At 35.0% G+C, this 13,060-nt stretch overlaps 1 protein-coding gene across 1 annotated transcript; it reads left to right on the top strand.

The window, feature by feature from the left end:
* Nucleotides 1-797: 797 nt before the first annotated feature.
* Nucleotides 798-12,613, top strand: kmt5aa (lysine methyltransferase 5Aa). The gene is given in 8 exon segments (XM_074618076.1): nt 798-1,118; nt 1,120-1,150; nt 4,054-4,198; nt 4,398-4,704; nt 4,809-4,896; nt 6,541-6,600; nt 7,336-7,526; nt 8,093-12,613. Coding segments are annotated over 8 exon segments (1,332 nt in total). The 5' UTR covers nt 798-819; the 3' UTR covers nt 8,304-12,613.
* Nucleotides 12,614-13,060: the final 447 nt, after the last annotated feature.

Raw genomic sequence — 13,060 nt, 5'->3', positions numbered from 1 at the left:
ACCTAGGTTTCACTTTCATTTACTTGGATTTTACTTTGGAAAATTTTCCAAGAATGAGTTTCTCTTCTTCGTTGTTCTCTTCCTTTTTGTTTTTTCCCCCTTTCTGCTTCTTTCATACATAAAGCCATAAAGCATGGCATAAAGTGGTGGAAGAAGTATTCACATACAAAACTGGAGCTAATTTTTGTATTTTTTTTAATATACTGCTCGTTATCTTAATGTATAATCCATATTTTGTGTTGATAATCTAAATCTGCAAAGTAATTTATTATTTGCACATTGGTTTGTTTGCACATTGGTTTACTACCTCATTTAATTTTATTTATATACACTTATATATATATATATATATTTACCACTACTACTACTACATCCTGTTTACATAAATAAATAAATACATAAATGACTCAATAAATATCAAATATGCCATTAAAAGTAACCAAAATAAGATAATAAAAAGTAAATATAGTCATTAATTAATTGAAAAAATAGAATAGAATTACCCTCTAGAAAACTATTTACACCTCTGTGTGTGTGTGTGTGTATATATATATATATATATATATATATATATATATATATATTTATATACATAAATATATATATTTACCACTACTACTACTACATCCTGTTTACATAAATAAATACATAAACGACTCAATAAATGAATACATAAATAAATAAATAAATATGCCATTAAAAGTAACCAAAATAAAATAATACAAAAATAAATGTAGTCATTAATTTATTGGTTAAATGCGACATAAATTAATATTTATGTTTTAATTTTCTTTATTTATTTATTGTAAATAATTAAATATGGTGATACGCGCAGTACCTGTGGCGGCCTGCAGGGGTCGCCGTTGCTCCGTCTTCTTCATCATTAACATGAAGAAGAAAGATGGCGGAGCTGAGCTGTGGAGGCTGCATCGGTTGAGCTGCTGGCAGTTAAACAACAACAGAAGACAGAAGAGAGCAGAACAGACTCACAGTCTCACCGTGGAGGGCTGGGAGAGGACCGGAGAGCAGGGAGGACTCTGAGGAACCAGCAGGGACAGATTTACCTCCCAACAGGAGGATAAAATCATCTGTTATCTGTCCTCTAACCGAGAGAACCGACAGACACGAAAACAAACCTGACATGAACGAGGTAAGTTTGCATCAACACCGAGACAAAGTGTCCGAAAGGAGAGCCAGATTAACTCTATTATTAAAGCTTCTTTATCTGAGAACAATATTAATATGTTTCTATTAAAATCAGCATGAAATAAGCTGGTATTAGTTGACTATGTTAGTTACAGTAGCTACAATGAGCCTCTTCTGATGCTAACATTAGCTCTACATGTGCTAGATCAGGACAGTAAACATGCATTTCTGGCATCAGATGACACCAAGAAACATGTTTGTTGTGTTTTTTATGTGGTTTTATAGCTTTTAAAAGCAGCTGATGAAATGCTTATATATATATAATATATATATAATGAGCCAGGAGGCCTGTGGGTGGGTTTAAAGGGACTGATGATGTGGGTGTGGAGAGCCAGCATGGTCCCCTCCTCAGGGCCCCACCCACACCAGAGCTGGACCACTACTTTCACTCAAGTACTGCACTTTAAAGGTCCCATATTGTAAAAAAGTGAGATTTTCATGTCTTTTTTTATTCTAAAGCAGGTTTAAGCGCTATATAAATACTGTGAAAGTATCAAAACGCTCAATATACACACAGAAATACACACAGCCCGTATTCAGAAATTGTGCGTTTGAAACAAGCCGCTAGGATTTAAGTCCATTTGTGATGTCACAAATATACAATATTTAGACCATTACAGGGTTTTAAACGTAAACATTCTAAATGTGTCCCAGTTTAGTTCCTGTTGCAGTGTATGTGAATGACATCAGCTGACAGGAAGTAAACATGGACCCAATCTGTTGCCTAGCAACGCAATTCTGTTGCAATTCCGTCAAAATGCGCTAAAACGGAGTGTTTCAGACAGAGGGTAAATACAGGCTTATTCAGGCCGACAGTATGAGGAAAATAAAGTTGTTTTTTTTTAAATTACAGCATGTAAACATGTTCTAGTAGAAACACAAAATACAAGTATGAACCTGAAAATGAGCACGATATGGGACCTTTAAGTACAGTTTCAAAGTACTTGAGTATATGCACTTTATATTCTTACTCCACTATATTTATCTGACAGCTTTAGTTAGTCTGTGTATCTCCAGATGTGTTGAATGTTTGTGATAAAGTTTTCCTTTATGTGTTGAGAAATTTCTCCTGCTTCTTAAAGTTCCCATATCGTGCTCATTTTCAGGTTCTTACTTGTATTTTGTGTTTCTACTAGAACATGTTTACATGCTTTAATGTTTAAGAAACATTTATTTTCCTCATACTGTGTGCTTGAATATACCTGTATTCACCCTCTGTCTGAAACGCCCCGTTTTAGTGCATTTCAACGGAATTGCCACGGAATTGCGTTGCTGGGCAACAGTTTGGGTCCATGTGTATTTCTTGTGAGCTGATGTCATTCACATACACTGCAACAGAAAATAAACTGGGACACATTAAGAATGTTTGTTTAAAACCGTGTAATGGTCTAAATATTGTACATTTGTGACATCACAAATGGACAGAAATCCTGACAGCTTGTTTCAAACGCAAAATTTCTGAATACGGGCTGTGTGTATTTCTCCGTATATTGAGCGTTTTCATACTTTCACATAGTATTTATATAGCACTTAAACCTGCTTCATAATATGAAAGTCATGAAAATCTCAATTTTTACAATATGGGACCTTTAAAGGAACAGTGTGTAACATTACAGAGGAATGGAATATTATATTCATAACTATGTTTTCATTAGTGTATAATCAGCTGAAACTAAGAATAGTTGTTATTAACGCTACTTTCTTTGAGAACGTTAATATGTTGGTATTAAAATCAACATAAAATAACCTGATATTAGTTGACTGTGTTAGTTACAGTAGCTACAAATGAGCCTCTTTTGATGCTAACATTAGCTTTATATGTGCTAGCTCAGGACAGTGCTAAACTCTTTAAAAAGCCTCTTGGATCAGATGGAAAATGCATCGTCACAAAGTAAGTTGACTTTTTAGAAATCCGTGGTTCTCACAGGGCAGCGACGCTACAAACACATGATGATCTTATAGACCATGATGCATTGCTGCAGATTAAACTAGCCAACAGGATATAAAGGAGTTAAAATGCAACATACACATTAATGCAGCAGTAATATCAACCCAGAAACATCAGATACAATATAGTAAAACACAGACAGGGAACATTTTACTGCACAATGAATAGAACTTTTACTTTAAGAACATTCTGCTGAAGGCATCTGGGTTGGCAGTGTTGGGTCAGGGTTGTGTCTCACTGCAGGAATGTGTCTGCTTTTATTTGCAGACTATTCATGGTTTCGTCTGAGTAAAGTCAATTACTGCTGTGCTTCAGCGGGGGTAGTCGTCCTGACTGAAGGATTCCCTGTGGAGTTTACTCATAAACAAATACAGTTACTGTTTACTAAACACCTCGTGTGTAACCTTGAGATCTAACTAACGTGTTCACGGTCTATCCTTCCTCAAAAAGCCTTTAAAAACCTGGATCAGCCTCTGATGAATTAGTGTTTGTATGTGTGATTGATTGAGAGCTGATACTTAAAACTGATTAATAGATCGTCAGAAAGTTAACAGGCAACCGTCTTGATAGTTTCAGTCGTAGCAGTAGTAGTAGTAGTAGCAGCAGCAGCAGCAGCAGTAGTTTCAGGTCATATTTCAAGCAAAAATGCCCAAACTTCTCTGTTTCCTGCTTCTCAAATGTGAGGATTTGCTGCTTTTCTTTCACATGATAGTAAAGTGAATATCTTTAGTTTGTTAAGACGTTTGTTTTTTGAGAATATGCACCAACATCGATATCGGCCGATTAATCCTCTTTTTGCTGCTCCAAACTGTCGTTATTATATCGGCCTTTAAAAATCCACTCTCGGTCAACCGCTAGCAGGAACTATTGACTAATACATTTTCTCTTTGCATTCACAGGAGATTGTATGCAATAGCCATTCAGTCACTGTCTTAAGCTGCACCAAGTCGTTATCACCAGTTCATGATGAAATCAAGCTGACACAGGAGGGAAGGTGCTCTCCAATATGCTTCCAGCAGCATGATGCTCGGAGGCAGGGAGACGGTGAGTATATCTGCTGCAGCTCAGCAGCTCAGCAGCCAGATCTCCAGCTGAGGAGACTGTGTCAACACTCCACAGGAGTGAGCAAACAGACCTCTATTTATTTTTGTATTTCAGTAGATTATGTAACAGTAAGCAGTGAGAAGAAGTAGAAACACAAGGTTTGACTGAACCACCAGGATCAAACAGTTTTTCCTTCCAGGCAGGAGAACAAACAGCATCAGCGCTACACCAAAAGACTCTCAGACTGGTTTCCCAGAGATGGAGAGCAGCTACAGCCAGTGTTCACCCTGCTGGTCAGATGAACAGCGGACGCCTCCGCAGCTCCACTGCGCTCAGACCTGCCTTCGTTCCCCCGCCGAACTCCCCCTGCCTCTGGGTAACGGCTTGTCTCACGCTCCCCTCCACGCCGCCAACAACAACAACAACAACAGCAGCAACGCTCTCCACAGCCTCCAGCGGAGAGGCGTCCGCCTCAAGGTCAAAGGAAAGAAGTCCACGCTAAGAATGTACGCACGTCCTGAGTATCGATGCATTTTTAAAGGAGGAAAAACAACATGTGATGTGTGATATTTACTCATGTCTGTAATACTTTGTTGTTTTTCCACCACAGTGCAGGCGGGAAAAACTCCCAAAACCGAAAAGTTACCGACTTCTATCCAATAAGACGAAGCTCCAGAAAAAGTAAAACAGAGCTTGAGGTAAGATAAACTACTTCTGTTCTACTACAATGTATTGTATATACTTGTTGGGATAGCTATTAAAAGTATAGTTGGACCAGATATTACCGTACTGGCTTGAATATAAGACAATAAACAACAGCAGATGTCGTTTGTGAATGGAGCTCCCTTAATGATCCTGTTACATGAAGGGTTGTTTGTAGCCGTAATGTCGCTACGCTAGTCTGTTTATACTGTAGGTGTTTGCAGAAAACTTTACTACATGATAATTCAAATGTATTGTGCATCTTATATATAAAAAAAATACAATATAGGTTAAAAAAAGCATGAAAAATACTTTGATCCAGCCGTCAAATCGTGTGTTCTTGTAATCAAGACCCAAAAATGCCAACTGAAACATGAGTTTGGTTTAATTTAGCAGAGTTTCTGACAGATAGTATGTTTTGCATCGACTAACTAAATAAATAAAGCAACACACTATCCTCTCCATCTCCATCAATATCACATCTTTAGCAGCGACACCAGGACCAAAGTTTGGCCACTCCTCTTTATCTGTAAATAAATACAATCTTAACATTTTATTAAAGCGACTTTTACTACTTTTTCCATGCCACGATTGTTGGATAATTTACTGTTCTGCCTTGTAAAATAATAATGTCTGTCCGAAAAGAACATCTCTGGAGATTTAGCTATGATGAAATATTGTATAAAACAAAGTAAAGATGGAGTAACATGATTTTTTTTGTAAGGTTTTCCAAGTTTCACTTTAGCAAGAGAACAGGATAAGGACCTAATGTTAACCTTACACTCTTGGTATCTTGGGAAAACTTTCACAACTAGTCTGAGAGAGTTTATCAAACTCTTTTTTTCTTAAAACAGGTGTTGGAAAAGGTCATTTTAAAGGCTGTACTGAATAGTTTAATGTTCTATTCATAACATTTGAATTCTAAATCAACATTCAAATGCTGCACAGCTTCTTTTTTGCATGTCATTGTCCATTGTGTTTAAAGCTGGTATTTCTGCACAGTAGCAGGTAAAGCTCAGGTTACACTGATACTACTAATACTAATACTATTTTTAAAGTCCTTTTTTTAAAGTTAAAAGTTTTGTAGACTTAGATTCCAGTGGTGGCTGCAAAGGATTGTTGTTTCCAATAACACCAGAGTGTTGTAAAGTCCAAAAGTCAACATTTAATGAAAAAAGATAGATGTAATCATTCCCCAAAATTCACAACATGTTTTTAATCTAACGAAATATTCTGCTTCAATCCATATTTGTTGGCCGCTTGCCACATACGAAGGGAGGCTCGCATCTCTATTAACGGGGCGGTCGAGCAGCAATCTAACAGCACCATAAATTATATTTATAAACACAATACACAGGGTGATTACGTCATAAAATATGATGACAGACATCCAAAGCTTCATTTGAAAACCTCAATAGAAGCTTCATATGTAAAAAGAAAATGACATTGTGTACAGTCATAGTTATTTTATAATCTAGGTCATGTTATATTTGAGCCAATACGGTACTCTGAGTCTGCTGGTGTGAAATACACTTTGCTTTCATTTCTGTTGTTTTGTGTTTGTGTGTGTGAGAGCGAGAGAGAGAAATCCAATCTGCTCTTTGTCATTAACGCCGTCTCATGTATCTTTTTGTTATCAGTGTGAAGAAAAGAAGCTCATAGATGATCTCATCACAAAGGGAATAGAAGAAGGAATGGAGGTACGTACCTTTGTTCCCCTTAACACAATTTAAAATACATTTCTTTACTCTGGCTAATTGATCACTTGAATTAACATAACGGTAGTTAATCAGTTTCACACATGACATGAATACAGCCTCATAGTGGCTGTGCTCTCACTTAAAATGACAAATGATCACATGATTAATCACGTCTATGATCAGAGCAGGCACATCCATCCTCAGTGATGTTGGTACTCAGAAAATACGTATCTCATTTTAATCTTTTATAAAAGTTAATTTAATCTGTGACGTCGTTGATATCTCCAGAAGCAATTAACATGTGAATGGAAAAACAATGAATAATAAAAAACATAAAAATAAATAAATAAAATCAATAATAAATCTAATATATTTATTCTATGTAATAGGGATTAATATATGGAAATTAGATAACAGAAAATTAACTGAATTGGAGACAAAAAGAAACCAAACGTTGAGCAGGAAATATATTGTGCTGCTGGTAGTTTTGGTGCGAAGAAAATGATTGCAAACCAAAATCAATGCCATCTTTATTGTCCTTATTTATCCTTATTGTTTGCACTCCTGATTAATGTAAAAAAGAAAAAGGAAAAGTGGTTTAACATCTCATCAAATGCTCAAAATAAATGCAAATAGGCTAAAACGACCCTATTCTGAATTATAGATATTGCTTTAGCTAACGTAATGTTTTGTGTCATGATGGAAAACCTCTCATACTGTATTTTATTGTTGTAGGTGCAGCATATAGAAGGAAAGGGGAGAGCAGTGTTTGCCACTCGGTGTTTCCAGAAAGGCGAGTACGTGGTGGAGTACCACGGAGACCTGCTGCAGATCACCGACGCCAAAAAGAGGGAGGCCGAATACGCTCAGAACCCCGCCACCGGCTGCTACATGTACTACTTCCAGTACCTCTGCAAAACTTACTGGTAGGATAAAGCTATTTATGAATTACCACAACCTTTGAACCCGTGCTATGATGTTCTTCCCCTTTTCTGCTTTAAATACAAAATAATGGCCAAATTTCAGCATTTTTCTTTTCTCTTTATGTGCATATTTGGTATCGAGGTAATCCAAAAGTAACGGAAAGTAATCAAGTTACTTTAATATTGTGATACTTGTATTCGGTTACTGACTACGTTCTTCACAGGCAATTATATCAGAATATATTTTTGAAGTAACTCTCCCAACTAGAGTTGTTCCGATACCGATTCTCTGATTGCAGCTTCTTAAATGTGAATATTTTCTGGTGTCTTTCCTTCTCTATGACAGTAAACTGAATATCTTTGAGTTGTGGACAAAACAAGACATTTGAGGACGTCGTCTGATGGACATTTGTCACCAGTTTCTGACATTTTGTAGACCAAACAACTAATCGATTAATCAGGAAAATAATAGTCGTTAGTTGAAACCCTACTTTGGATTAATTCATAGAAGCTGTTGAGGTACATTTTCTAGTATAAAGACTGATTGTGTTTGTCTTTGTTTCCGACAGTGTGGACGCCACGAGAGAGTCTGGTCGAAAGGGTAGGTTGATAAATCACAGTAAAAACGGAAACTGCCAAACCAAACTCCACGACATCAACGGGGTCCCTCACCTCATCCTCGTTGCCTCTCGAGACGTCGACGAGGGCGAGGAGTTGCTCTACGACTACGGAGACCGCAGTAAAGCCTCCATCGCAGCTCACCCGTGGCTCAAATATTGATCCTCGGCGGGGGGGGGGGGGGCAAAAAGAAAAGGGAAACCTACAGTAACACTTGTGTTTCTCATTAGCTAGTGTACAAAATGCCTTAGAAACAGAATGTGTACCCTTTTTGTTGGTGGGATGGGGGGGGGTTATGTGTTGACGGGGTACTTATCACATTTTGATTAATGTCTATCTGCCTTGTCGGATGACATCTGTACTTTTATTTATGTGTATATGAAACATTCTGGTTGTTTTGCAGCACATTTATTTTGTACATTTTGTATTACCTATAGACCAATGCTTCTACAGCATGCAGGTGGTAGTTAATGCTCTGCATTTTTATACTGCGTTTTTCTTAATTAGTCGTTAGATACTTAGCAATACTTAGAAAGCCCTTTTTTTGGAATCAGCAAGAACTATAAGATGCAAATTACTAAATATGTTCTGTTCAGTTTGATTTCAGCCATCAAAACTCACACAAAATCCCGTTGTTTAGTGGAAGTGTAATAGTTTACCAAACTCATGATTTGACGCTGGATCAAAGTATTCGTGTTGAACATACAGACTACATAGGAATACAGGATTTTTTCCTCTTTTTTCATGCTTTTTTTTAAAACCTATATTGTAATTTTTAATATTTAAGATGCACAATACATTGGAATTATCATGTAGTAAAGTTTTCTGCAAACACCTACAGTTTATTCTGTTATGTCATGTATATGAAACTTTTATTAGGTAAAGATCTACTAATATAAACAGACTGAAGAGTTTAAATTTCTCCTTAAACTCGACCGGTTTACATGATTATCTAGTCTACCTTTTAATTTCACTTTAAACTCACGACACTGTCTATATTACTGCACTATGTAAATATATTTATTGGCTTGCTATTGCAAATCAATGGGTGACTTAAAGGAAGAGTTTGACATTTCAGGGAAATATGTTCACTTTCTTGCAGATGAAAAGATTGATATCACTCATGCTTTTACTTTGAAAATCAAAGCTAATCAGAGCCATGAACCGGCCAAATTGTCATTAAAGTAGCCCAATATTTAATTTCCATTTTTTGAGTGAACACTTAACATTCATTTTTAACATCTTTATTCTGGGAAGGAATTTAGCCCATCACAGCCTCCCCATCCCGTGTTCCTGTGTTCCTGTGTTCCTGTGTTCCTGTGTTCTATGGAGGACAAAACCTGCCAAAATCTAAAATAAATAAATAAGTCATTAAATGCAGCAAAAAATAAAAAAGGTAGTCATATGATATTGATATTTCTGTTTTAATTTATTTATTTATACTTGTATTATTTCCTTTATTATTTAGTTTTCTATTTAATTTTCCCTTTTATTTATTTATTTTTTTGAGTGAGAGTCCCCTCATTTGCATAATGAGGCAGAAATGTATAAAGAAATATATATGAAGAAAAGAGTACAGAAATAAATACGTTTGGGGAAATAAATAAGGGGTGAAATGCAAAGGGGAGATAATGCATAAATATATAAACACAAATAAATTAAAAAATATATATATAATAAATTAAAAGAAATACATAAAAAATAAATAAATGTCAAAATAAATAAATACATTTTAAAAGTAATATAAATAAATACATAAATAAAAAAGAAAATTAAACAAGAATAAATTAAAAAGATTTAATACAAAGATAAATGAATAAAGAAGCAAATTAAAACAGAAACATCCATTTATGTCACTTTTTATCAATTAATTAATGGCTACATTTTTTAAAAAATATTTTAACTACATTTAATGACATTTAATTATTTATTAAGTAATTTATTTTTTATTATTTTGGCAGGTTCCGTCCTCCATAAATTATGAGGGAAAGCGGAAAAAATTAAGTCGTTGTTTGAGCCAACACAAAACCACGTACAAAACATGGCACATTTAACGTAAAAAGTCTTCACTTCTATGAACAAATGTAAACTTTTACAAAGCTTTCATTACAAAGCTATGACCAAATGATAATAACATAGTTCTAGCCTTGTTGTAATGACTGGAAACAATAGTTATAGGAGCTCAATCGGGTGTAAAACCGCCCAGTCTGACAAAACTGGCAGACTTTGTTTACCTTTGGACAGAGCCAGGCTAGCTGTTCCCCCCGTTTCCAGTCTTTATGCTAAGCTAAGCTAACCGTCTGCTGGCTGTAGCTTCATGAGAGTGGTGTCCATATTCTCATCTAACTCTCAGTAAGAAAACAAATAAGTGTGTTTCCCAAAATGTCAAACTCTTCTTTTAAAAAACTAACACAAAACAAACTGTTTAAAGCGTCTGCTGGGAATTTATCACATATTTAATGCGCACACAACGGCAGCCTCTCCGACGCGTCTTTGGTGAACTGTTACACTCCTACTGTGTTTATCTCTGCAGGTTTTCTACACATCCGTTTCTTCCCGCTCACAAAATATTGTTCATATTGTTCCATGTGAAAGTATTTAACAGCTGAAACGCCAACAGGTCTTTTTTATTTACTTTATATTTTAGTAGCTTTTTTCAAATGTGTTTTCCATGAATTGTAGCCAGAAGGTCAAATATACCCCAAACATGCTCACATTTATCTTATTTATCTTGATTTAACCTCATTTAGAAAATCACAGAGAGACAAAATAATTGATTTCTTTTAGCTAACAGGTCAAATGTTTGGTTTTTTTAAAGGAAATTTTCAATTCTGGGCATTACAATATTTGTTTTTTTCCATATAAATTACATAAATCACAGTGGCAACCCCAAATATCTAATTTATAATACAGAATCTTATTATAATTTACAGTATTTCAGCTTGAATAATCACACTACTTTGGTCAAATCACTAATTATAAATTTAAGTACCACCGAAAAATGCTGGATGACAGATAACTGTTGAATTTGTCTCCTGGAAATCAGAATAATAAATCTGTTTTAAAGCATAAGGCTGGTGATATTCTATATTATTGTTACTGTCAATAAATCCCATGAAAATACCAAAACCTACAGTGATATAAATATTAAAAAATGCCTCACAATTATATAGTTTAATTAAAAAACAATAATAATTTCCTAAAACAGCCGGTCATCGTTAGTTTTTAATCAGAATATCATGGGATTTTATAGACAGTAACAAAAATGTAGAACATCACTAATACTTTAAATACAATGTTTGAATTTAAATACAGTAACAGGAGTTATTATACAGTGATTATTCAACAAATTCATTGTTTGAATTCAGTGTTTCGGTACAAGCATGAGGAACTTGTGCCGGCACTAATCATTTATAAATTAAGTAGCAATATTAAAACAAATATCTTACCAGTGTACAAACTTTTTCTATCATTATAACACACTTTTATTTATTTTATTGTGCAGTAATTGCTCTTCTGTTTGTATTATTGCCAGCATTATGTTAAATTATTTTAGTTTTTTTCTTTTATTATGAGTTTGGTACCATTATTTTTGGGCTCCGTCTTAAAGGAATAGTTGGACATTTTGTGAAATATAATTATTATATAATTAATGATAAGATTGAAACCACTCTTTGTGGCTCTGAAGCTCAATAATTAACATGTTGTGACTTGTGTTAATTATTTTAGGGATGTTTTTAGCCTAATGCTAACTTTTCCCCCCGTTTCCAGTCTTTATGCTAAGCTAAGCTAATAACCTCCCGGCTTCAAATTGAACCGGCAGACATGAGCGTGGTGTCGATCATCTCATCTAACTCTCAGCAAGAAAGCGTAAAAGTTTATTTCACAAAATGTCAAACTACTTCTTTAAGCTCTCTGAATTCTTGACTTACTGTTATCCACCATCTCTCGGTACATCTCTGTGGCTGTTAAGCTCGTAACAAAATCTTCCATAAAAGTGTTCAAAAATCACGAAAAGGACTTTTTAAAGTTTCCAAAAATATTCAGTATATTATTGAATTCCAGGATTCTTTTGATTTCCTGTTTTAATGTTATTCAAATACCATAAAAAGAATCAGTGTTACCACAAAGAGCCCAGTCACATGTCTGTATGTATACGATAAAGTACGTTTCAGGAAACACATTCATATTCTGACCTTCCTCCCCTGCCGCCTCTCTAACAGTAGCATTGTGTTACATGTGTGAAATGTTTTCATGTGAGCCTTTTTCTTAAACAAACATGTTACATTTTGGATTAATCCATTTTCTTTTCTTTTTTAAATATAGAACTAATTAAATAAATAATACCAGAAGAGGCAAAAGTGACCTGTTGGCCATTTTTAAGACGTAATAGATCTTTGCTGTTGTAGCGTTGAATAAATCTTAATGCTGGGGTGTAGGCATCGATGAATAAAGATGTAATATGCAAGTAACAGGAGTTTGCATCTGATTTTGTTCTTGTGTTAAAATAAATGAGTTTAAATGAGCACAAAAGTGGATTTCCTTTCTCTCAATTCAAGACCTTAAAGGTCCCATGTCATGCTCATTTTCAGGTTCATACTTGTATTTTATGTTTCTACTAGAACATGTTTACATGCTGTTATGTTAAAAAAAACACTTTATTTTCCTCGTACTGTCAGCCTGAATATACCTGTATTCACCCTCTGTCTGAAACGCTCCGTTTTAGTGAATTGCAACGGAATTGCGTTGCTAGGCAACAGCTTGTTTCCATGTTTACTTCCTGTCAGCTGATGTTATTTACATACACTGCACCAGCAAAAAAACTTGGGACACATTTAGAATGTTTTTGTTTAAAACCGTGTAATGGTCTAAATATTGTATATTTGTGACATCACAAATGGACAGAAATCCAAACGGCT

Source organism: Sebastes fasciatus, chromosome 19, assembly GCF_043250625.1.
Source record: "Sebastes fasciatus isolate fSebFas1 chromosome 19, fSebFas1.pri, whole genome shotgun sequence".
In the NCBI taxonomy this organism is placed as follows: Eukaryota; Metazoa; Chordata; class Actinopteri; order Perciformes; family Sebastidae; genus Sebastes; species Sebastes fasciatus.
The sequence above is the reverse complement of the archived record's forward strand: the minus strand, read 5'-3'. Positions and strand labels throughout refer to the sequence as shown.